Below are 27138 nucleotides of genomic sequence, written 5' to 3'. Positions count from 1 at the left end.
TAAAACATAAATAATGTTAAACTTTTTTATTATAAAGTTATCTAAGAATTATGAGGTTGGGATTTGGAGAGGTCCTCAGTATGAATATTTTCAGTCCATGATTACCCAGTTTTGCAAAGAAAAGGCTGGAACTGGGGAGAGAAAAGGAAATAATTTATTCTAGTGTAGAACAGATAGATGCCTAACCCACTAGAACAAAATTGAGTAATAAACTCTTTAGCTTTGTTCAGGGCTTATTAAAGTTTTATTGAAAACTTCCATTAAGAATTAAAGGCTGAGGCATTGTGATAGAGTAGAATAAGGACTTGTTTTTTGACAATTACTATACTAAGTAATGCCCATGTGACCATAATATTTCCTTCCTAAATATCCATGCTTGGTCAGTTATTACCAAGGACCATCCAGGATACTGGTGAATATCAAGAATGATTGAGAAAATTAAAAAAATCATATCCTTAATATCTTTGGGGTACTAGATTTGAGAAATCTAGCAGCTATTTCTCCTGGGATTCACAATACATACTTTCATGTGAAGACCTCATCTGTGCAAGCTAAGGTACCCTACTATGAATTTGAGATTACTTGATATTTATATTGTGAAATAATTATATTTTTAACTGCTATATAAAAAGATTTCAAAAATAAAAAAGGAACAAATAATTTTGAAACAAAAGACATTTATTTGCTGACAGGTAAAGACCAGTACATATGCACCAGGCCCCTTTCCCCCCATACAAAAACTGGTATTAGTACACGTTTAAGCAATGCTACACTTGTTTTTTGGCAAAGTGCTGTATTCTGTTTTGTTAACATTCTGTTTTGTTAAACCAACTATTCCTCTGTGAACCAATCAATATCAAATTTTCTACAAAAAAACAAACTAGACAGTGAGTGGCTCAAGAAATAAGCTGCCATTTATGCATAGATTGATGTACAGTATTTCTAATAACTGAATGTCCTTGAGTCTTTCAAGTTGTTCAAATTTTGTGTGTATAGAAACACATTTACAAGGCACATAGTCCAATTGACAATACTATTTCATCTTAGTTACAAAATGTATTATCTTGGGGATTAAGGGGAAAGGGATCAACATGTTCACAACATTAAATCAAAGCCATTTCTTTTACTTTATATGTAACACATAAACATAAAAGTTCAGAACCTCTGAGGAAAACAAATCAAAGGTGAGACAGCAGAATCCCTTCACATACTCCAGCCTCTCCACTAATGACTCAATTTGTAAACAGAAAATAAAAATCCCAGACAAAATACAAAGTAGTATTATGTGGAGCGTAACATTTAGGTTTAAATCCAAAACAATAATAAAACTCCCATCACATATATTAAAAGAATTCCCAATGATATGCAACCATATATAACATCTTGCACTGAAGCTGCCTTTTCTGAAAGTAACTTCTCCTCCCAAAATAAAGGTATTAAAACAGATGTCCTCCTACTTAAGTTTTCAAACTGCTTAAACTTGGACAGTTTTAAGAAAACTGGTATATGACTAGGCTAAACCACAAAAATGTGACTTTCTAGATAAAAAAATTTTAAATAACATTTCAAACACATATGTAAATGGATGTAATCACTCTAACTTGACTACTGACAAAAGAGCTTCAATTCTGTAGGCCCAGTTCTACAACAATTAGTAAGAACAGACCTTTAAAAAATGTAATAACATTACTAAAACAAAAACCACCAAACAGATTAGTATCTCCAAAAGAAAGGAGCAGTCTTAAACTGTCTCTAGTAAAAATAAAAGCCCTAAGACTTGGAAGTTCTTTTCACTTCACTATTTCATCTCACTATTTAAAATGATCATTTATAGCTCTAATTTGAGGTTAACAAATTCAATCTTCCTTCATTTTTGTCTTTTCCAACTCTAAGAAAGTAAGGATTTAGGCTATACTCTTCCTTGCTCTTTTCCTCCTAAAGGAAATCAAGAAAAGTATGATTTCATTTTGAAAGCATAAAATAAGTAAAAGTTGCAAAAGGTTTATCAGGCAAATATATTGTTCTCCACTAGAAGAGTTAGTTTAGGGCTGGGACAGAATTAAATTGATGACAGAAAAGTATATAAAACAAAGCATGTAGCATGAATCAAGTCAAGGACAGTAACAAAAATTCTCCACAGCAGAAAATTTTAGAATTGAACCAATTTTAGAACTGCAAAAATACTAAATAAACCAAACTTAATATCCATCCATATGGAAGATAAATCATGGATAATTAATTTCAGTTTATAGCACATTAAGAAGACTATATGAAGGATAGAATGTAATGTCTATCTAAATGATATTAACAAAAACTAACTGCCAACAGTGAAAAAAGCTGAAAAAATTTTAAAAGGGGCATTATTTCTCTTTGTATGAATTTCACGGAGCATAGATTAAGTGATTTCATTCAGACCACTAACATTTATTAATAAACTTTAAAACCTTATCTCTTTGGCCATGTTTTATTTTACATCAGATTCACATTTCCAATTAGGCTACTGGCCTTGCATCTTGAATAATCAAGGATTTCAACTATATTTTAAGTGGATAATTTTGATGCCAACATAAATACTATAGCATGGCTATAAAACACACTATATTCTGGTAACTCTCACTCCATACAATTCCAACAGTTTTTGAAAAAAAAAAAAAAAAATTTAAGCTTACAAAACTAACTGTTAGGCAAACAAAGGGGTAGTAACTAACAAAGCTGAGTGAATTAATAGCCCTCTAGAAAAGAGAGAATAAAATAATCTTCTATACTAATCTGTTCATGTGGCCATAGCAAATTTTCACAACTGAATGTCAGATCTATAGTTCGAGGTACCAGCACTTCATGTAACCTATGTATAAAAATCTTCCTTCTCAATACTCAGAAGCTTTACAAGAAGCCATTTAGCCATATTATTTTCAAGTTATCCAACTGTACTGCCCTATTAGCAAACAGTTTCTAAATCATTCTTCTCCCATGTAAACACAAGCAGTTTAACAAAATACTTGCCCAGTTTGACAGAGCTTTATGGACTTGGCCCCTAATCAGAAAAAATAAATAATGGGGAAGGCCGTGAAAAGTAGACTTAAATCCCCTGTTCTGAAAATGAACTTTCTTAATGCTATTGGAAGAACAAACTATTTTAAGCATTTAAACACACTAACCATTTGACCTTTTTGAATTACAATCACCCGTGCTATTCAACACAGCTTTTCCCACTTAAAAGGGGAAGAAAAGATTCAAATAGTTCCTGAAGTCATCTGAAGTCAACACAGAACCATGTAAAATAATACTCTGCATGATTATAATGCCTTTCCTTTTGAAAGCATCTTAACACATGCATTTACTATTTAGCCAGGATTGGATTATAGTAGGAAAAAGGATTGATAAATTATCAGCCTGGTAATATTCTTCTAGTCCTAGTAGAAAATGGACTTTTGAGTTCTAATTATGTGTCCCTGGATCATACAAGAAACTGGGAATTCGTAGTGTAGACAGCTCCAGTTAAAAGTCATCACTAAATACTATCTTTAAAAATTGTAAAGTGGCTAGCTACAAATTAATGGTAAATCTGTTAGGTTTTCTCTTGTGCAGCTAATTAATTGTCCTGAAGGAAATTAAGCCCAGAGCCTGGTCTTCATTAGCACCATGCTCTCTTGAACTAACAAACAGCCCTGGGCACATACATAGCCAAATAACAACCAATTCAGTAGAAAGAGTCCCTTAAAATTATATTAAAGCCCAATTCTAGAAATCTTCTAACTCCAAACATTTATAATCCTCAACATCCCTGTGAAGTAGGTATTCTTATTCCCCTTATTGAATGAGGAAAACAGAATAGGGTAGTTCAAGATTTTTCCCAAAGCAGAAAAATTAACCCATAGAGCAAGAAACTCTCTCCAGAAAACCAAAACAATAAAACTCCAGCTACTAATTTTCATTCAAGATAATCTTAGTCTGGAAGCAGTGTTTGTCAGGAGTCAAACCATGCATACCACACCACATTATCACCACAGGCTTTTACAACCTGTTCCTAGGTTTAGAAATAAAGACTTTAGTTTCTCATTGTGTAAAAGAGAAGAGGCTGTATTAAATTGTACACAATTATAATGACTAACCAATAGGCAAAAAGAAGATATCTTAAGTAATCAAAACACTGGAACAAATGAACATCTTTACACAAAATGAACACTTCTAAGTATAAACCACAGATCTGCCTTTAATTTTTATTAAATGAAACAAGTATTTCTGTCTCATAACCTGTAATATTTGTACCACATCATTATAATAATCAGAAAGATAGCTAACTCCTATCTATTAACTAAATGTACCTGACATCAAAATGAACTATATGAGGAAATAGTATAATATCAAATTCTCTTTCAATAGAAAAGTCCAGCCATGATTCCATTATGTCCATGGCAACCATTGCCTTTTCATGCTTGTTAGTGTGGTTAAAAAAAAAAAAAAAAAAAGTGTTCATTATATACAGAAAAGATTATCAAGTACTGGTCATTAAAGTGTATGGCTGACCCTGAGAAATTGTTTACTCAAACTTTTGATTAATATAAAAAAGAAAAGAAATTCAATTGAAACCTGACTATTTCATCACTAAGAAACTTCTTTAAAATGCCAACTAACTCACATAACTTAGTTGTGTCATCAGACATTCTCAAAATACAAAACACTTCAATTGTACTGATGTTTCTAAAACATTCTGAAAAAAATTTAGGAAAAAGTTAACTCTTAAGAGCAAGGCATTGTGTGATATACAGAATGTAATTTTTAAAAAAAATTACCTTGAAAAACAATTCTATTTAAATGATTGATCATCAGTCAAGCTGCAAATACACACTTTCGTTATTTGAGTGTATGTACACACATCACACCCACACTCACACATAAAACCAAGAGCAATATACCAACAAATTGATATGATTAAGACTTGGAATTCTCAGTAATTGTACTGACGCTGGCAAGGCTGGTGAACAACCCACCCATTGTGCTTAATTTGCCGAGAGTGGCAATCCCTGGTAAGATTTTGGCGACGGAGGTTATTTCTGTTCAGAGAATGTCTTTCACCATGTTCTTTTATCCACTGGGTGGGACGAAAGCTCTTGGTTTGTTCAAGGAAAGTTGAATGAGCAGCAAGAGCCGTAACATAGCAGTGAACATGTTGACCCACTTCATTCCGTACTTCCATTCTGAAATAGCAAAAACATGTCAAATCTTCACAAACAGAATGTTATTAACTAAATCCATCAGTTATTTAAAAAAATAAACTTACCAAGTTAATTTTTTTTTTAACTAAATCTAAAATTACATTAGCATTATAAAGGTCTGTGTGCAGTAGTCTTTGGGGTAAGATTTAGCTGAAACATCCATGCATAAGACTCACTGACAAAGCATCTATACATTTGTAGCATAGAATAGTGGAGCACTTTAGATACCTCTTAGAAGAGCCAACATCTGCTATTGGATAACAATGTTGTTAACAAGCTTGTAGCATTAAAAATGTTTGGGGATATACAATTTGACCAATATTGCATATAAATTTGTGTTAACAGTTATGTGATTTTAACAAACACTCTCCCAGATATACAAGAAACTACTCCTCAAGTAATCTTTAGTTTAGAATAAAATGCTCAATCTTAAGGTGCTCTAGAATTGATTTTACTCAGTGGTATTATGTAACCCAAGCTACAAAAGGCCCTGAGAAATATAGATAGGTACTATCAGAAATGTAGCATAAATTATAGCATTATAATATATTCTGTATTAAAGACAAAATAATACTAATTTGAATTGTATTTAAGAGTTAAAAAATTGTGATTCCCAATACATGCTACATATGAGATTCAGATCTACACTGACAAATTTACATGGTTATTTTCAATCATTTGCTTTTGTATATTTAGGAAGAACATGATCATAAAAAAAATAGATGCTCAATAAGTATTTGCTGAATGGATTATATGTCTAACTATATTTTTCTAAATAGAAGAATTCATAATCATAAAAATGCTTCCACTTTTGTAAATTCTGAAATTTAAAATCATTATCTTTTTTTCTTAAAAATAAAGATTTTCAAATTCAGAGTCTAATGGACTTGCCTAATTAAGATTGTGACAGAACAAATAAATCTTATAAAGGCTTAATTGCAATCAGGTGTGAACTGTGACTCCCAAGTCATCAGCCTTTAAGATCCCTTCAGTTCTATAATAAAATGGTAAAATATTCTATAGTAGAATCACTAAAATAGACAAATCAGTAACACAGCTAAAATGGATCAAAATAGTCCATCTTATTTGTTTTAAAATGACACCTACTGCCCATAATGAGTTAGATGGATCATTAAGAATCTGAAAATTGTAGAAAATCAGTTATTAAATTACCCAATGGTAATATTGGTGTATGTGTATCAGGAGGAGGGGGTTCTTGGGTAGAAAATATTGCATGTTTATTATTCATTAAAAGCATTCCTTATTTAACTTTTCACCCTGATACCAACACATACCCCCTCCCCCAATTACTCCCTCCCTGTTTGTTCCCTTCCTAAGATCCCAGGGCTTGGCTCAGTGCTTACCTTTCCACCGACATCCTCCAATCAGGGTTTTTCCCTTACTAGGACACTGCAGTCAGAAGGAAGTCTGAGAGAGGGATGGCTGCTGAGTTTGAAGTTTTTCCTCCCTCTACTTCCCCTTCACCACCTCCAGGCCTAGAATTAGACCAGGTCTGGGGTAAGAGGAGAACCAGAGGGTTCCTAAGCAGGCTCAGGCAAGAGCCAGTAAAGGGCAGGATTGAGGGTAGAGGGCTAGAGACAGCAGAAGGGAAGCATGAGACTTCCTAAGTGTTGAGTACAGAGCCTATCTGAGTATAAGCTGGAAACTGCCTGCAATTCAGAACTTTAAATAAAAAAAAAACACCAAAAAATACAAAGCTTGTTCATATAAGAATAACTGAGTCATTTTAAAGGATATTTAAGGGGTCTTTAAAACACTGCAAAGCTGGATGTCAACTTTCTATCATTTATGCATTAATAATATCATATTTAGATTATCCTTTACTACTCAACTAGACAAAGTTAGGTGTGAAAAAAAAAAAAAAAATGCTTGGGGCAACTAGGCGGCACTGTGGATAGGGCACCAGCCTTGAAGTCAGGAAAACTTGAGTTCAAATCTAGCCCCAGACACTTAATATTTCCTAGCTTTGTGGCCCTGGGCAAGTCACTTAACCCCAATTGCCTCAGCAAGAAAACAAAATGCTGTGATAATCAACCACTTTCTTCTCTCCTTAAACTTTTAGTCTGAATGAATCAATGTTTTAATCTGTTTATAAACTTAATGTTTTGGATTAAGTATACTTTAGGCAGATTAAATATTACAGCAGACTTAGTTAACACTGAACACAGTAATTCAGGCCAGTTAAGGCATGTTTTCCAAACACTCTTTTTTAGCCAATCAAATAATAGCAAATCAATAATCCTCCTTATTTTTAACCTTAATTTCTTATAAATTTCTGAATATCGTCTTCAGTTCAAGGAGCATATTTTCATTTCATATATCACTTATGGATACTATTCAGTGACTTGGTCTACGTACAAATAAGACAGAAGGAAAATATTTAGACAAATGAAGTGATGAAGACCTAGGAATCTGGCTTAGGATAATCTAAAATAAGTGGCTGTTTAGAGATTCTTACTTGCCTTGCAAACCTTACCTTTTAAGATTATATAAACTTATGAAAATAAAGCATTTTGTGATTTTTGAAGTGCTGTGGAAGTATTAACAGCAAAGAAATGCTTTTGCAAAATATAACTAAATACAAGGCTGTGTCTGAAACTCAAATCCTAGCATATCTAAAATAGCTGGTCACCATTTAGAAGGAAATACATTGATCCCTCTTTAAATTATGTAAAATCTAACTTTTAAATTAAAACACCTAAATCCTGTAACATGGAGTAAGAGGCAGAGTTCTGGTAAACATGGCAACATTTCAAGATGCCATCTATAGCTTCAGACAGAGGTCAAGTATAATTCACTTATTTTAAAGTTATTTCTAGATGGGATAGTTTAATACATATATTATAGTCTTTAGTGATTTTTTCACAATTACCATATTGTATTAACATATACATCTTTTCATTAAATCTTTAAAGTTTGTTTGAAATACTTTATCTTTTCATCTAAAATTACATATGTTACTTACAACTTACCTAGGACTGCTCGGATTATGAAATTCGGTCTCACAGCTACCCTCATTAAGATTCCTGGAGGAATTATAAACAGACATGCTGGGATGTTCTATTAGAAGGTTTTCCAAAGGACTGGTTTCCACCTTGATAGTGGTTAATCCACCTGCAGTAAAGCATGGGGGAGGGGTAATAAACCAACTCTCCTCCATTGGACAGGCCTCAATTTGGACGTAGCTATCAGCTAAACATTCCAGGGAAGCTGGTAAACAGGAAAATACTTGAGGATGATCAGTAGGTGATTCTTCACTGATGTCTTCCTCTTCTACTTCTGTTGAAAAATTAGTGTCTAGATTGTGTTCCAAATTCAACAAGTTGTTTCAACAGTTCCACAGTAGAATGGGCATCACATTGATTATGTAAATAATCAAATTCATAGAACATAAAGGGAGAAAAAAGAGAAACTGTTATTAACATCATATATTATGTTTACTTGCCTCTATTTTCCTAAAAATAAAAGTTTGGTTATATGTTAGTCAGCTAAATGATTATCAGTGATGACTGAGTGCCTAATGGCTCTTAAAAACTGATTTTTCTTGGGTTGGGTTTTTTAAAGCAAATAAATTTCCAGAAAACCAAAAAATGAAAGAGTTCATTATCTGTAATGAAAGTGGAATTCCTATAAAACTAAGTCTAATTTTATCAGTTTTTTAAGGTTAGAAAATCAGTTACTTTGACCCCCTTCCACAAAATTTTATATTTTAGTCTTATAAGACTTTAGCGTTGCCAATTTATTTATGCAAAAACTGAGAATATTTACCACTTCTCATGATCACATACTGAAGATCTCTTACCTATAAAGTCAACAAGAATCCATTCATCATCTTCTTTTTCACTAAATTCTGGTTCATTGCTAGAGGTCTTGATTTCACCCACAAACACACTCCTCAATCTCTGGAACATTGTTAAGGCAAGAATGAAACTTTGGCTAGTTCTGTAGCTGCGATTTCAAAAACGGTGTCTTCAATAAACCCAATGGCACGACAGAAAATTAAAGTGCATAAATTCTTATTTAAGATATGGAGTATGAAGAATCATTATCCTCAGCTGAAATAGAAAAAAGAATTATTACAATTAAGCACCCATTTATAGCCCTCTAATCGTGAGTCTTGCCTTTATTTCTAGAAAGGACTAGCCAAGTGCTTTTCCATGTGGCAGAGAAAAAAACTTCTTTCCTATACTATATTTGCTTTAGTGGCCAACATGCTACATGTTCAACCAAAAGTATTTGTACTGAAGGAAGGCAGTCAGTTCTGACTGCCCCAATACATAAATGTGTCCCATTTATAGCACAGAACAGGTAAAATGGTCCTGTAGTCACTGAGAGGTTACTGTGAGTATTGAAGACGAAAATGTTCATTTTATGTATGCAAAATAAGGATTCAATATCATTCAACAGTCAGTTTATTAAGTAGTACAGAAGATAAGAGTGCTGAAGGCCTTTTAAGTTACAGTAAGATCCACGTTCATATGCAGCCTCAGACACCTACTGATCCAAAAGGCTAAACTGTGTATACCCTTTGAACAGTATCACTACTACATCTATATCCCAAAATGATTTTAAAAGAGGGAAAAGGACTAACATGCAAAAATGTTTGTAGCAGTGGATGCACATTAATGGGGGAATGGTTAAATAAATTCTGTGAATGTAATGGAGTATTATTGTTCTATAAGAAATGAGACCGATTTCAGAAAAGATTTATATGAAAAAAAGGTTTATGTGAACTGATACTGAAAGAAGTGACCAAAACCAATAGAACATGCTACATAGTAACAGCTAGACTGTGTGGATGAGCAACTATGATACACTTAGTTCTTCTCAGCAATGCTGTGATACAAGATAATTCCAATAGACTTGGGGTGGAAAATGCCATCTGCATCCACAACAAAACACTATTACATACAAATACAAATGGAAAAATAAAATATTATTGAGAAAAAGTTCATGTAGAAAATATTTCATTACAAAATAATAATTTAGTTCTTTAAAATAATATATTTCATGCAAATGAAGATAGTCTAGCTGTACTAGACCTAAAACTATATTACAAAGCAGTGGTCTAAGTGGCTAAGAAATGCAGTAGTTGATTAGTGGAAAGTTAGATTCACAAGACATAAGTCAATGATTATAGTAATCTACTATTTAATAAAACCAAAGACTCAGCTTCTGGAATAAGAACTCACTATTTGACAAAAATTGCTGGAAAACGTGGAAAATAATATGGCAGAAAGTAGGTATTAACCAACACCTAACACCTTATAGTAAGATAAGGTCAAAATGAGTTCATGATTTAAACATAAGAAATGATGTTACAACAAGAAAATGGGATTTACACACATATATTGTATCTAGGTTATATTGTAACACATGTAAAATGTATGGGATTGCCTGTCATCTAGGGGAGGGAGTAAAGGGAAGGGATAATTTGGAAAAATGAATACAAGGGATAATGTTATTAAAAAAAAAATTCTGGAGAGGTTTTGTTTCTTATAAATAAATAAATTATAATGGCAAAAAAAAAAAAATGATGCTACAAAAAAATTGGGATAACAAAAGATAATCTACCTCTCAGATGTAGAAGGGATTTATGGCCAAAGAACTAGAACATATTATAAAATGCAAGATGAATAACTTTGATTATATTAATTTATATATAATGCATATTTATATAATATTTTATTTTATAGAATAGTTTTTATACAAACAAAATCAATAGACAAAATTAGAATGGAAGCAAAAAACTGGGGGGAAAATTTACATCCAAGGGTTCTGATAAGGGTCTCATTTCTAAAATAGAATTGATTCAAATGTATAACAGAAGCCATTCTTCAATTGATAAAGAGTCATGATACAAATAATGTTCTGTAAAGGGAAAGAACTTTGGATAAATATACTTAAAGCTCAATATGATTGATTTAGTCCTACAACAAGGTGTTAATTCAATGAAATTGATAATACAATGGTTATCTAGTTTTAAAAGAGGTCATAAAGGAGGAAAAAGGACCCACACATGCAAAAAAATGTCTGTAGCAGTCATTTTTGTAGTGGCAAGGAACTGGAAACTCAGTGGATGCCCATCAGTTAGGGAATGGCTGAATAAGTTATGTCATATGTTATGTTATTATTATTTTATAAGAAACGAGCAACAGGATGATTTCTGAGAGGCATGGAGAGACCTACATGATCTGATGCCAAGTGGAGCAGAACCAAGAGAACATTGTACACAGCAACAAGATTATTATCTTTAATAGTGAGGTAATTTTATGTATAACATATTTGGATTCTTTAACATCTAAAAAGAGGTTGGTGGGAAGGGGAGGGGAAAATCTGAAACACAAGGCTATGTAAAGGTCAGGTGTTGAAAAATTGTCCATGCATATGTTTTGAAAATAAAAACAGGGACAGCTAGGTGGTGAAGTGGATCGAGCACCAGCCCTGAATTTAGGAGGATTGAGTTCAAATCTGGTCTCAGACATTTAACACTTCCTAGCTGTGTGACCCTGGGCAAGTCACTTAACCCCAGCTTCAAGGAAAAAAAAAGAAAAAAAGAAAAAAAAAAAGAAAAACGAAACAAACTAACAAACAAATACCAAAGAGGTGATTCAGGCCAATGGTCTTGTGATGCAGAAAGCCATCTGCACCCAGAGAGAGATCTGTGGGGACGAATGTGGATCACAACATAATATTTTCTTTTTGTTGTTGTTTGCTTGCCTTTTTTTTTTTTAACTTCTTGATCTGATTTTTCTTGTTCAGCATACTAAATATGGAAATATGTATAGAAGAATTAATTGTACATGTTTAACCTAACATGTTTTACAGAAGGTTTTGCAAGGACTAATATTGAAAACGATCTTTGCATGTATTTTGAAAAAAAATTAAAATAAAATGCATTTCAAAGTGCTCTATCACTTCTATTAAATTTTCCTGTGTACTGATTTTTAACTTAGGTGGAACTATTTGCCACATTGTTTCCAAAATCATTCCTATGCATGCTTCATTCAATTAAGTTATCATTAAGCATCTACACTACAATCAAGGTTTATACCAGATCCTAGGGACAAATGAATAGTGACAGAATCAGAAGACTTGGGTTTAGATCCCTTTTCTAACATGGTGTGTGACTGGCTTCCCAGGCTTCCTCTATGAATCAACTATATTCCTTTTACCGGAAGCCTTTCCTAACTCCTTTTAGATCTAAAGCCTTTTGTTATATTTCCTATTTATAATATATATAGCTTGGTTGTAAATATGTAAATATTGTAAATACGTTTGCTTGCTGTTTACTCATTAGTCTGTGAGCTTCTTTAGGAAGCTCACTACCTCTTAAGGTTTTTATGAGGATAAAACTAAATATTAAATGAAGCATTTTTCAGTGCTAGCTATCACCTTTTTGGCAAACTGCTTCAGAGAAGAAGCCTAATGATAAGGCTCCAAGTAGGCTAAATATTGTATCAATTATAAAGCAGGAAATCCTGCTCAGAAAAATACTGTTAGTTACTGTGGCTTGTCTGCCTCCTGGTAAATTTTCCTACTATGAGGAACAAGGGTGTGGCCCAGAAGCAGTTGACTATGTCCAGCTTTCCTATGATGCTTATTTAGTGGAAACTATTTTTTGCTGGGAACATTCAATGCTCTATAATTGTAGCTATTCTTTCAAAACCTTTTAAAAGCACAATTCCAAAAAGATGTAACCCAAGCTTTTTTGACTCTTTAATCCAGTTAATGAGGATTATAATCAATTCTCAATATTATTTACTCATAAATCACATTTAATAGTAGCAAACCTCTGAACTGGTAATATTGGCTGTCTAGGGAAAGAGGTAGGGGGAAATTAGATTCTGCTTTCCTCCTCTACAGTTTCATTTCCTTACCTATAAAAATAATTTGGACTAGATCTGAAAAGTTTCCATCTCTAAAATTCATTGTTTTTAAGACATTGATTCTAAAGAAATACTGGACCAGAGTGCCTGGCACATATTACTTTAACAAATACAGAGAAATATCATAAAATCCACAGGAAAGATAAACATCAGGTTGGTCTAACCATGGGATTCAGTTGGGCAAGGACGCTCAGGATTCTGCATGTATTCAAAATTCATTAAAGATTCATTTAAAGCATGAAAGGCACTCTTATAGAAAGATAGCAAGACATGATACAGACTTTGTTGAAAACAAGTTCACAGGGGGCAGCTAGGTGGCGCAGTGGATAGAGCACCAGCCCTGAATTCAGGAGCACCCAAGTTCAAATCTGGTCTCAGACACTTAACACTTCCTAGCTGTGTGTGACCCTGGGCAAGTCACTTAACCCCAGCCTCAGAAAAAGAAAAAAGAAAACAAGTTCATAGTCTAAGAAAGAGGAAAAGACTATGGGGGAAAATGTAAATTATATGATTAATAAACTCATAAGTGCAAAATAAATGATATAAAGTGCTAAGTGGAGCTTTCAAAAAAATTCACTTTCATTTTATTAGATAAGCATTAAAGTATGGTCTGAAGCATAATATAGAAGGGCTTCAAAATATGGGTTTGACAAAGAGTAGTCAAATAGAATACAATCAGCATAGCAGAAGATATTCAAGATCTAATGAAGGGTAAAACTAGACTCCAAAGGGACTTAGATAACTGGATTTGGAGCTATTTACATTAAACAATAGAGAAATCCAGAGAATAGGTTGTATACAAATAAAAGTTACCAAGAATAGGCTCCTCCTGAATAGTCAGTAAAAAGTCACTAATTAATACACAGGAGCCAAGGGCAGCTAGGGGATGCAATGGACAAACAGAATGCTAGACCTGAAGTCAGGAATACTCATCTTTATGAGTTCAAATCCACACTTACTAGCAGCATGTCATGTCACTTAACATGGATTGCATTAAGAAAAAAAAAAAAAAACTAGAGAAGGAAATGGCAAATCATTACAGTATTTCTGACAAGAAAACCCCATGAACAGTTGGTCAACCAGATCAAGAAGAGTGGGACATAACTGTTCCATAGTGATCAAATGGAGTTACTCAGGCAGGACTGAAGAATGAATGAGAGGGAAGACAGCCTGCAGGCAAGAAGATCACAAAACAGTAGATTCATAAGTGGAAGTGAGCTTAGTCATATTTTATAGATGAGGAAACAAAGGTTGACTTGACCAAAGTCACACAGTTGTTAGAATGTCAGGGGAAAAAAGACAGGATCGTATAGTTGCAGGGAGAGTGAAATTGATGTGAGAAATTTTGGGGTAATAAAAGTAATAGAAGTAATTACTGGCAACTAATTTCTGGAGATAGGCATTAACAACTGGAAAGAAATAGATGACTCAGAAGGAGTCAGTGCTTAGTGACTAGTAAGAAGAGTGGTTGCTGTCAAAAGAAAAAAATTAGGAATGGCAAGCTTTCAGAAGAATCATTTGTTTAGAGCTAGAAGGGTTCATCTACTATAAAGGTATCAAACTTATGGCCTACAAAACTTCCAAGTGAACCAAATTAAAATGTAACTGAGAAATGTTTTATTAAAAAACAAAAATACAATTCAACTTAGCAAATATGTGTTTTTATAATAAGGAACTAGTTCTACTGGAACCTGACATCATTTTATCTAGTGGTGAAAAAATTGAGCCTCTGAGAAACCTATTCCAGGTCATACTTGGTTATAAATAGAGGAGAACATGGATATGAATTTTTGGATCAAAGTCCACCACACTATATTTAAACCATGTTACTATCTTTATCTGAAGAATTCATCTACTAAACTTTTAGAATTTAACACTGGTTTATCATTGTCCTGGCAATGCCATTCTGCTACCCTAAGCAGAATATTCTGGACAAATTAGGTTAGGTCAAATGAGATAAAATTATCACCTTAGCACAGCGCCTAGCAGACTATAAGTGTTATTTAAATGTTATCTATTATTGCTATTAAAAAGCCCTGTAGTTAGACTGACTCTAGAAAAAAAACTGGTATGGCCAAGTAGCACTTCAGATAATCAGTATTAATTTCACAAAGGTGTTTTCATGAGCTCATCAGGAATTCACTGCTTTGCAAATTTACCAATTGTCTTTGCTTATTGGGCATTACTACAAATGAAACCAGTATTACTATATAAACCAATATAGGATTCAGAAGATGAAACTGAAAAATTAGTTTAAGCAAATTTTGTGTTTTCCTTCAGAGTTTTCTGGTGCGGTTTGCCATTTACTTCAATAAATGAAGAAACTAAGGCAAAGAGGGTAGAGTCACACTCCTAGTAAAGTATCACAAGCCAGATTTAAACTCAGTTCTTCCTGACAAAGCCTAGATTTTATTTCACCACCTACCTGCTAAACTCAAAACTGACAAACTTTTAAATATAACCCTAGAAATCAAGTAGAATTATGAGGAATTATCTTAGCTCTTCTTAACTAGTAAAATAATATGACCTACAAATTCTATTTTGACAGAGTAGATTTTGGATTATGTTTAATATGATTAAAGAAAAATTGGGCAGAGTTCTGGGCTCAAACCTACAAAACAAGGGAATTCTGTCCTATTCTGTCAAGATAGCATGGCAAGATTCTGATTCTAGAATAGAAAGATCAAGGTTCACTTTGGGCTCACCACTGACTATATGACCAAGAGCATGACCATGTCACTTAATTTCTCTATGCTTTATTTGAAAAACTGGTATAAGTACTACTTATACTACCTATTTCACTGGATGAAGCACTTTATATAGACAAGACTAAGCTTAATATTTATGGGAATGGAATTCAGTCAGACACATCCCAAAGGTTTGTACAGTAGGTTTTACCTAGCCATGATTGAAACAGATTTCATGTCTATATAAGATGTAAATTGAATTGGCTAAGAAATAGAACAGTTGATCAGTGGAATAGGTTAGGTTCACAGGACAAGATATGAACAATTTTCAGATTTAAATAATTGGAAAGACATTCAGTGTTCTTGGATAGGCCGAGCAAATATAATAAAGATGACAATACTCCCCAAACTAATCTATTTATTTAGTGCTATACCAATCAGACTCCCAAGAAACTATTTTAATGACCTAGAAAAAATAACAACAAAATTCATATGGAAGAATAAAAGGTGGAGAATTGCAAGGGAACTAATGAAAAAAAAGTCAGAGGAAGGTGGTCTAAGTGTACCTGATTTAAAGCTATATTATAAAGCAACAGTCACCAAAACCATTTGGTATTGGCTAAGAAATAGACTAGTTGATCAGTGGCATAGGTTAGGTTCACAGGGCAAGATAGTGAATAAAAATAGCAATCTAATCTTTGACAAACCCAAAGATCCCAAATTTTGGGATAAGAATTCATTATTTGACAAAAACTGCTTGGAAAACTGGAAATTAGTATGGCAGAAACTAGGCATGGACCTACATTTAACACCACATACTAAGATTAGGTCAAAATGGGTCCAAGATTTAGGCATAAAGAACGAAATCATAAATAAATTGGAGGAACATGGGATGGTTTACCTCTCAGACTTGTGGAGGAGGAAGGAGTTTGTGTCCAAGGGAGAACTAGAGACCATTATTGATCACAAAATAGAACATTTTGATTACACCAAATTAAAAAGTTTCTGCACAAATAAAACTAATGCAAACAAGATTAGAAGGGAAGTAACAAATTGGGAAAAAATTTTTACAGTTAAAGGTTCTGATAAAGGCCTCATCTCCAAAATATACAGAGAATTGACTTTAATTTATAAGAAATCAAGCCATTCTCCTATTGATAAATGGTCAAAGGATATGAACAATTTTCAGATGATGACATTAAAACTATTTCCACTCATATGAAAGAGTGTTCCAAATCATTATTGATCAGAGAAATGCAAATTAAGACAACTCTGAGATACTACTACACACCTGTCAGATTGGCTAAGATGACAGGAACAAATAATAATGAATGTTGGAGGGGATGTGGGAAAACTGGGACACTGATGCATTGTTGATAAAGTTGTGTATGAATCTGGCCATTCTGGAGAGCAATCTAGAATTATACCCAAAAAGTTATCAAACTGTACATACCCTTTGATACAGCAGTGCTACTACTGGGCTTATATCCCATGGAAATATTAAAGAAGGGAAAGGGACCTGTATGTGCCAAAATGTTTGTGGTAGCCCTTTTTGTAGTGGCTAGAAACTGGAAAATGAATGGATGCCCATCAATTGGAGAATGGTTGGGTAAATTATGGTATACGAAGGTTATGGAATATTATTGTTCTATAAGAAATGACCAACAAGAGGAATACAGAGAGGTTTGGAGAAACTTACATCAACTGATGCTGAGTGAAATGAGCAGAACTAGGAGATCATTATACACTTCAACAATGATACTGTACGAGGATGTATTCTGATGGAAGTGGATATCTTCAACATAGAGAAGAGCTAATCCAATTCCAGTTGATCAATGATGGTCAGAGGTAGCTACACCCAGAAAAGGAACACTGGGAAATGAGTATAAACTGTGAGCGCTGTTTTGTTTTGTTTTTCTTCCCAGATTATTTTTACCTTCTGAATCCAATTCTTCCTTTGCAACAACAACAAAATTCAGTTCTGCACATATATATTTTACCTAGGATATACTATAAGATATTTAATATGTATGGGAATGCCTGCCATCTAGGAGAGCGGATGGAGGGAAGGAGGGGAAAAACTCGGAACAGAAGGGAGTACAAGGGATAATGTTGAAAAAAAAATAAATTACCTATGCATATGTACTGTCAAAAAAAAAAGTTATAATTATAAAATTAATAAAAAAAAACACTTCAAAACCTCAAAAAAAAAAAAAAGATGTAAATTGAAAAACAATGTAAAATGTCCTTGCATGGTGTGAAAAGGAACTTTTTTTTCCTTGTGATTTATTTTTATAATTAAACTAGACAAAAAAATCTTGTTATACTTTGGCGTCCCAGAATTTAAGCCTAAGATATTATGCAGCCTTAAATCAGTTACTTTTTACAACCCACTAGTCTCACTTGGAGTTTTTTTTTTTTTTTTTTCAATTGTACTTGAGCTGCCAGTAGGCGGCTCCAAAAAACAAATTAAAAAAAAAAAACAAAACAAACAAAAAAACACTGATCAAAGTTCTCAATCTAGTCAGAATTGATTTAGCTTTCAGACTACCAAGAATTCATCTTCCCTTATTTCTGTCAGAAAATTTAAAGCTTGATTTTTACAGCTACCACTTTAGTCTTATTCCCATGCCTCAGCTGAGCTATTTAGAATTCTAGCTCTGACAGACCTTCAAATACAAAAAAGGTTTCAAGTACAGACCTAGGGTGAGTTACTCAGAAGGAAATGTAAAAAGATAGCATTTAAGTAGTTCATTCCCACTCATTAACCTAAAGTTTTCCAAGTCATGCCACTCTCTAGGGCAGAATAAAACATTTTTAAAAAAGAAAAAGGATGAGGTGATAGAAGATAATCTAGTCACATTATATTAGCCTAAGACTTTCAAAACTTTCCCCCCAGATTACACTATAAGCTCTGAAAGCCTGAAAATTTTATCTTCCACTCCCAAAACTTCCAAATCCAAAAAAAAAAACAACCTGATTTCTCACATTTTTTTACCCCTGAGGCTGGGGTTAAGTGACTTGCCCAGGGTCACACAGCTAGGAAGTGTTAAATGTCTGAGATCAAATTTGAACTCTGGTCCTCCAGAATTCAAGGCTGGTGCTCTATCCACAGCGCCTCCTAGCTGCCCCCTGATTTCTCACATTTTTAAAACATTTTAAAAATCCACTTCTGGTGCGAAGGCTACTACCAAACAAATAACTTTAATGACCAAAAAAATTGAATTATTATGTCCTTTTTTTACTCAAATATTTAAAGACCATTTACAGGCTTTTTTAAATGAAATCTGGAAAAGAACTGAATTGTCCGGTGACCTGGACAGTTTTCAATCTCCTTGTAATTTAGCTATAACAGTGAACAGTCTCTTCACCTGTAAAATGATAAAAGTTTGAACTTCATCATCTTTAAAATCCTTTAAAATGGTAGAAAGTATTGTAAAAAGAAGGATGACTTGGGCAAATCACTGACATTTATTTCAACAAGCCAAATTTTACTCAGTCATAAGAGTTCATACTGTACTATTCACAGGTGGTTTTTTTTTGTTTCTTGGTGAAGCGGGAAAAAAAATTAGGGATGGACAATACAGTGCACATTAATTCATGGCACATTTAAATAGTGTGAAGGAATAACCTGAAAGATCAGTTTTCACTCCCCCAAAGTTACTCAAAATACAAAAGAACCAGAGTGGACAAAGATAGCTAACTCCCTAAAAATATCAGGAAAAGAGTTTTTCACTACTATTCAAAGCCTCGAAAGTAAACATGGAATTAATTTAATATACTTTATCAACACTAACAACCGGGTCTTGTTTTTTAAATTAAATGCAATGTGCTTCAGGACAGCACTAGCAACTACTTTAGCTATATAAAACAACTAATACTCAATTCAATTCTTCATGGATCTGAGAACTTCCTCCACTGAGGCAGGCAAAAGTTCTCTGAAACTTCTTTGGCTAAAAAATATAACCCCGATTCAATCAAACAGAGTGAGGAACGCCGGGCAGTTCTTGGGCGACAAAGTGATTGACGACCCTTACCAAGGCCATCTCAGATCCTACGAAGCTTTCCTCTAGTCCCACTAACATCTCCTCCACGAGGTTACTGCAAACTTAGACTCACTTAAGGTCAACGCATTGTTTTCCTCACTTTCGGAGAGATGTTAATACAATCCTTATTTTATAAGGAGGACAAGGTTTGATGAGCTCGAGTGCATTAAGGATTGTAATGGATAAGAAGGGACCAAGGGGCTATGTGGCCAACTCAAAAGTATCCTAAGAAGTAGTCGTCTATTAGAGGGAAGCCAAAAGTAAATAGAATATTTAAGGGCTTACTACGTATACATGACTGATTTTCTTTGTAGCGTAGCACGATGCCTGGCACATCGTGCATGCTTAATAAGTGCTTATTGATTAACTGGCCCGACGTAAAGTCACTGGGAAGCAAGATGGAAGCCGAGGAAGCGATGGCTTCAGAACGGTTTTCCAATCAGGAGGAAATGGGATGGAGCCCCTCTCGGAAATGAAGTCCGTCAAAAACCATTCATTAAAGAATTGTCAAGTTCCAGACACTGTGCTAAGCACCGGGAACACAAAGAGAAACCTTTACAGGGCAGTCCCGGACCTCGAGAAACTCACAAATCCAATGCGAGGAAATATAGAACACGACTACATACAGCATATAGAGGATAGTTAAAGGAAAGGCTGTTAGAAGGGGTGGGGAAAGGTTCCTGCAGAAAGTGGACTGCAGCTGGGACTTAAGAAGCCGGAGACGGAAATGCGGTGGACGCACGAGGGTCTGTCTGGGCTGAGGTGCCCCCACAACCAGCCTGGAGAAGTGCAGTAGATGAGGAGAGCCCAAGGAGGCGGAGAAAAAAAGAGGTCCTGCCCACCATGGCAGAGAAAACAGGCCACCCGGAGGGGGAGGAGGCGGTAACCAGATACCAGACGCGCACCCGGTTCCAGCGGTTCCTAGGGCAGCCCCTCTCCCAGGCTACCGCCCTGTGCCCCCGCCCCGACTGCCGCTCGGCTCCTTACTCCGGCCGGCAGACGCAGCTAAGGGGTCTTCAGCGGCTTGAGATAGCTAGGGTTGACCCCCGCGGCCCGGGAAGAGGAAGTAAAACTCAATAAAAAGCGATGCGGGCGCGGCCCAAGGTTGGGGGGTCCAGGAGACGGCGCAGGACGGTCAACCTCCTTTTGCCAGTGGCCCGGTCTGGGCCAGGAAGTGACCCAGCGAAGCCAGCGTGGGGCTCTCGGGACCCACTCCCCTCCCACGCCCGGACACTCACGCTGGCCTCGGGGGCTGAGGAGCTAGTGGGGCACGGCTCGGAACGCCCCAGGCGGCTGAGGTAGCGGCGAAGAGCCCGGCGGGGGCAGCGAGCGACGTCCTGCTCTCAGTTCTCGTCGTCTGTCCAGTGCTGCCCCTGCCGCCGCCGCCGCCGCTCCCGCACCCGCCGGAGGTGCGGAGCTGCCGAGTCGCTGAGTCGCAGCACTGCGGCTTCCAGTCCTTTTGTTGTTGTGTAGCTCACGGAACAGCTGATGGGCCGCACCGCCCCCGGCTCCTCCCTTGGAGCCGCCCTCCGGGCCCAGTGGCCAATAAGAAAAGAAGCGACCGCAGGGCCGCCTAGGGAGAGGCTGTCACCAACGCACGTGACCTGGCGGCGAGGCCCCGAGACCTTCTCAAGTTAGAAACAAGCCCGGGCAACAAAGGAGAGAAGAACTTAGGAGGGAGGGAGCTGGGGAAAGCCGGGGCGGGGGGAGGGGCTTGGAGACCAGCCGAGGAGAGTCGGAGAAGGCTCGGACGTGAGGACCTGCGCCTGAGAAGTACAAGAAGCACTTTCTGGGAGGCACCCTAAGAGTACTAGCCAACCAGAGTTGGCTTCCCGCGACCCCCAGGGAAAAGGCTGAGTCTTGTTCTCGAGGGCAAACGGGGGCCCGCGGGAGCTGAGACCTTGTCTGGTCCGAGCTCGACCGCATCTCCCTGGAGGGGCTGGTATTTGAGCTTTCAAGTGTAGGCTGCAGCGAACTGCAGGACTCTTTGTCCAGGGCCTTCCCTCCCCACCATTTCCTCTAGGCCCCACCTCTATTTGGAAGACCGGGCTCCGGAAACTGAACCAGTTGTCTGCACCTGGAAGCCTTCTAAGTGTGTGGAAGAAGGAGTCGGGCCGCCCAGGTGCGGCCCAGAGGGGCTTCCGGGAGCTCCACCTCCCGCCTGCGCGGGGCTCCTCCAGGTGTCCTTGGCTCTCTGTGCCAACTTTGTTTTGTGACTTTTTGGCACGTCCCTTACTTTCTTAGGCCTGTTCCCTCATCTGTAAATTGGGGATGAAATATTTCACAAGGTATTTAGGTAAAGGATCAAAACCCAGTAAGTTTTAAAGCATAAAGTGTTATACAAATATAACTTATTTTCTTTATTAATCTTGCGTGGAGGGGCCCGGGAAAAAAAAAGTTCTGGGACCAAGTGGCAGCAGCAGCAGTAATTCACTTAAATGAAGATTTTTGGTTATAAATCTTTATATTATCAGCTCTTCAAAACGATTCTGTAACAAACAAGTGGTGCTAGTATCTTAATCTTATTTAAAGAAAAGGTAGCCATGATGTGAGGGTTAGTACTCATATTTAGGCAATATATTATGTTCATTGGCTCAGAATAAGAGCTGAAAGGAATCTTAGAGGTTTCGCAGTCCTGCAATCATCAAGCCAAAAGATTTAGGACCATTTTTGCAGAATAAGCATCCTACCTAATAACTAATGATGATAATTGATACATAACACTTGAAAATTTGCGGAGGCATAAATTATCTTGAGACTCAAAACAACTCTGGGAAATAAGGAAAATTGAGATCAAGAATAAGTATTGTGTCTCCTTGAAATACTAGCATGTGTGGCAACCTCTTGATAAAGTGGTAGAACTTAGATTGATGTAAATGTGATGCAATCTTAGCTCCAGGGGACTCTACTACTTTAACACAAAGAGCCACAGAAGCAGTCACCTAATGGTAAGGCTGCTTGAGGACTTTTTTCTACCTAGCTACCTACACCTCTCCATTGGAAGCTCCATCCAGTCCTGGAATGTACACCTTAGAAGTTTACTTGCTACTTCAGGCCTCTCCCTCGGTTTGGAATGCTTCTCCAAGAACGGCTTCTCCATTTAAGAAGGGCCAAACCTGTGTCACATCTCCTAGTTGCACTCACTTCTCTTTACCACTCTCTGCTCTAGTCCCCCTTTCCTTCTTTTTATATAGTCTTCTTCCTTTAGAAAGTAATCTCCTTTCAGAACAGAACTGCTTTCTACTTTTCTTCTATCACGTATAGCTAACATGTAGGCTTGTACTATATGCCAGGTATTGTGCTAAGTGCTTTGCAATTATTTCATTTGACCAAAAGGCCATCAGCTGTGCATACCCTTTGATCTAGAAGTGTCTCTACTGGGCCCAAAGAGATCTTAAAGGAGGGAAAGGGACCCACATGTGCGAAAATGTTTGTGGCAGCCTTCTTTGTATTGGCTAGAAACTGGAAAGTGAGTGGATGTCCATCAGTTGGGGAATGGCTGAATAAATTGTGGTATATGAATGTTATGGAATATTATTGCTCTGTAAGATTATTTTGTAAAGCTCTTATTCTGAGCCAATGAACATAATATATTGCCTAGATATGAGTACACACCCTCACATTATGGCTACGTTTTCTTTATATAAGATTGGGATTTGAATTAGTACCACTTGTTACAGAACCGTTTTGAATTCTGAATCAGCAGGATGATTCAGAGAGTTGTGGAGAGACTACATGAACTGATGTTAAGTGAAGTGAGCAGAACCAGGAGATCGTTGCACATGGAAACAAAATGATTATATGATGATCAATTCTGATGGATGTAGTACTTCTCAACAATGAGACTATTCAGACCAATTCCAATGATTTTGGGATGAAGAGAGCCAGGAGTGTGAGGATCCACTGATGGTGAATCACAACAGCATTTTCACCTTTTTTTGTTGTTTGCTTGCTTTTTGTTTTATTTAGTTTTTCTTTTTTTGATCTGATTTTTCTTGTGTAGCATGATTTGTAGAAATATGTATAGAAGAATTGTGTGGGCTTTTTTGTTTTTTGTTTTTTTTTTCCTGAGGCTGGAGTTAAGTGACTTGCCCAGGGTCACACAGCTAGGATGAGTTAAGTGTCTGAGACCAGATTTGAACTCGGGTCCTCCTGACTTCAGGGCTAGTGCTCTATCTACTGTACTAACTAGCTGCCCCAAGAATTGCACATGTTTAACATATACTGGATTATTTGCTGTCTAAGGGTGGGGATGGGCAGAAGGGAGAAAGAAAAATCTTTGGAACACAAGATTTGAAAAGATGAATGCTGAAAACTATGCATATATAATATATAATAAAAAGCTTTAATTTTTTTTTATTTGAACCTCATAACAACTCTGGGAGATAAATGTCATTAACCCCATTTTAAAGATGAGGAAATTGAGGCAAATCAAATGACTTGCCCAGAATCACACAGCTTGCAAATGCTTGAGGCCATATTTGAACCTTGGTCTCCCTGGACTCCAGAGATAGCATTCTATCCATTGTACTACCTAGCTATCAATAAATATTTATTAAACACCTACTGTATACCAGGGACATTGCTTAGCTTTGGGGTTATAGCAAAAGATAGTCCCCTGCCTTCAAGGAGTTTACAATATTAACTGGGGGAAGACACAAACAAAAAAAAGCATAAAAGTGATGTGTGGAGGAGAGGAGTACCTTGGAACAATTAGCACTATAGTCTAGAAGATGAGTTCATCTATGATCTCATATACTCCCTAACTCTGTGACCTTAAGTAAATCACTTAATGTCTCTCAGCCTCAGTTTTCTTATCAGTAAAATGAGAAGAATAACAACTACTTCATAGGGATATTGTAAGGATCTTTCCCAACTAGAATAGTCAGATGAGAACAATTTGTTCGAACTGCCTTGAAGGTGGCAAAAACAGGCACTGTGGAGCATTTAGAGTTTAATCAGGCATCAGTGCCAAGGTCATCCACTATATCCTGGGCCATCCCTTATCATCTTGACTTTTGTCCTGCTATTGGCCTTCAAATAATTTCAAGAAAGAGCGAGGCTAACAACTTTGTCCAACTCTGCCTCACTTAAATCCAATTCATTCCTAAGTCAAAGCATCTCCTGTGATGTCATTGATCCTCTTTGAAAAATGAAAGACAAACAATAACAATAAACACTTGTAAAATATATTATAAGCCTTAAAAGTGCTATATAAATTCTAGCTATTATTGTTGGCTTTAAAGACTAAAAGCAAAGAAATAATGATAAATGTTGAAGGGATGTGGGGAAATTGGAACACTAATTCATTGTTGGTAGAGTTGTAAACTAATCCAACCAATCATTTTGGAGAGCAATTTGGAACTATACCCAAAGGGCTATAAAACTGTGCATATCCTTTGACTTAGCAGTACCAATAGTGTGTGTGTATCCCAAGAAATCATAAAGGAGAGAAAAAGGACCCACATATGCAAAAATGTTTGTAGCAGTTCTTTTTGTGGTAGCAAAGAACTGGAAAACCAGTACATATCTGTAAAGGGCTGAAACTCTAAATAGGTGCACTTGAATGAGACAACCTAGCACTTAAGACTAATTACCTATTGGACAATGACTCTATTAGCATATGTTTGGAATGGCTCTTCTCTCAATTAATGCTGGCTCAATGTTTGGGGTCAAGAGAATTGTAGGTAGGGATTAGGGGGTGGAGTGAGAAAGGGGAGAGAACTTCACTTGGCAGCAGAACCAGGAGAAGGGAGAGGGAGGTTGGTGGTGAGCTTGTGGCAGTTTATCTGTCTCCTTCACTTCTCCCCCTGAAGACCAAGGACTTTGACTTATCCTGACTCTGGCTATTCCTGAGGCCTCCTGGAAGCTAGCCCGGACTTCACACGTGCCCATCAGTTGGGGAATGGCTGAATGAATTATAGTATTTGAAGATAATAGAATATTATTGTTCCATAAAAAATTATGGACACGCTGATTTTAGAAAGGCTCGGAAAGATTTATATGAATTGATCCTGTGAGAAACAAGAAGAACCAGAAATATATTGTACACAATAACAGCAAGATTGTACAATAATCAACTATGAAAGACTTGATTCTTCTCAGTGGTTCAGTGATCCAAAGCAATCCCAATAAACTTTGGGCAAAAAATGCCATCTGCATCCAGAAAGAGAGCTATGGAGATTGAATGTAAATCAATATATACTATGTTTTCTTTTTTGTGTGTTTTTTTTCCTCCCGTAGTTTTTCCTTCTTGTTCTGATTTTTCTCTCCCAACATGATTCATAAATGTGTATTTAAAAAGTTAATATGTATATATAATCAGAAAAAAAAGCTAATAAAAAAAAAAAAAGAAAGAAACACATACCAAAAATAAAGACCTAAAAGCTTAGCTTTGCTCAGGATACAGTACATCATTCTGTACTCAAGATAAACAATAAATATTGTCTTTTGTCTGATTTCAGGAGTTGCTAGCAAATAGAACTGATGATAATTACCCTTTTTGGATGAACGTAGATGCTACTAGTATGTGATCTAAATATTTTTTTCCTATTATCTTATATTACCTTTTTTTTTTTTTTTTTCCTAGCAAAGGATGAATAGAACTTTAACTGAGTTTTGAAGGATTATAAGATTTGGAGAGCTAAAATAATATTACTAATAACAGCTGTTATATATATATGCATAAATATGTATATGTGCATATATATATAGTTCTTTACATAATTTTTTGTTTGATGTTTACAACTCTAAGAAAGATGTTATTATCCTCATTTTGCAAATAAGGAAACTGAGGCTCAAAGACATTAAGTGAGCACCCTAAATATAGGCATCTCAAAAGCAATGTATTCAAAAAAGAACTTATTACCTAGTCCCTCACAGTCACCCCTCTTCCAAATGTCCATTTAAATTAGAAATATTACCTTCCTTAATCATCCAGGTTTTTTATTTCCACCTCATCTTTGATTCCCAATTCTTAGCCAACATATCCAATAGTTGCCATATCTTGTTCTTTTTTTAAAAAACTTCTATTTTTCACATGTCCTCTCTATTCAGCTATATTATCCTGGGTTAAGTCCTCATTGTCCCTCAATAAGACTATTTACAACAGCCTCTTAATTGGTCTCTGTTCCTCAAGTCTAGAATGCTCACTCTAATTCATAGTTCATGTCTCATTACCAGCAGTGATTTTCTTAAATACAGGTGTGATTTGTGACAAATGTCATCCCTACTGCTTGGTAAATTATAATGGCTCACTATTTCCCCTAGATCAAATATG

At 36.0% G+C, this 27138-nt stretch overlaps 1 protein-coding gene across 2 annotated transcripts; it reads right to left on the bottom strand.

Moving 5' to 3' along the window:
* Positions 1-660: 660 nt before the first annotated feature.
* On the bottom strand, positions 661-21344 carry TP53INP1 (tumor protein p53 inducible nuclear protein 1). 2 transcript variants are annotated; one of them, XM_074269174.1, is made up of 5 exons: positions 21098-21344; positions 9040-9292; positions 8210-8534; positions 6581-6712; positions 5059-5198 (listed from the first exon to the last, which is right to left on the bottom strand). In XM_074269174.1, exons 2-4 carry the CDS (start codon positions 9146-9148, stop codon positions 6619-6621), a joined length of 528 nt encoding a protein of 175 aa, XP_074125275.1. In that variant the 5' UTR covers positions 9149-9292; positions 21098-21344; the 3' UTR covers positions 5059-5198; positions 6581-6618. The 2 variants fall into 2 exon arrangements, with proteins under 2 accessions (XP_074125265.1, XP_074125275.1); XM_074269164.1 differs by lacking the exon at positions 6581-6712 and having other exon boundaries at positions 661-5198; positions 21098-21337.
* Positions 21345-27138: the final 5794 nt, after the last annotated feature.

The sequence above is a fragment of the Sminthopsis crassicaudata genome, chromosome 1 (genome assembly GCF_048593235.1).
Source record: "Sminthopsis crassicaudata isolate SCR6 chromosome 1, ASM4859323v1, whole genome shotgun sequence".
NCBI classification, from domain to species: Eukaryota; Metazoa; Chordata; class Mammalia; order Dasyuromorphia; family Dasyuridae; genus Sminthopsis; species Sminthopsis crassicaudata.
Note: the sequence above shows the minus strand (reverse complement) of the source record. Positions and strands in the feature narration are given on the sequence as shown.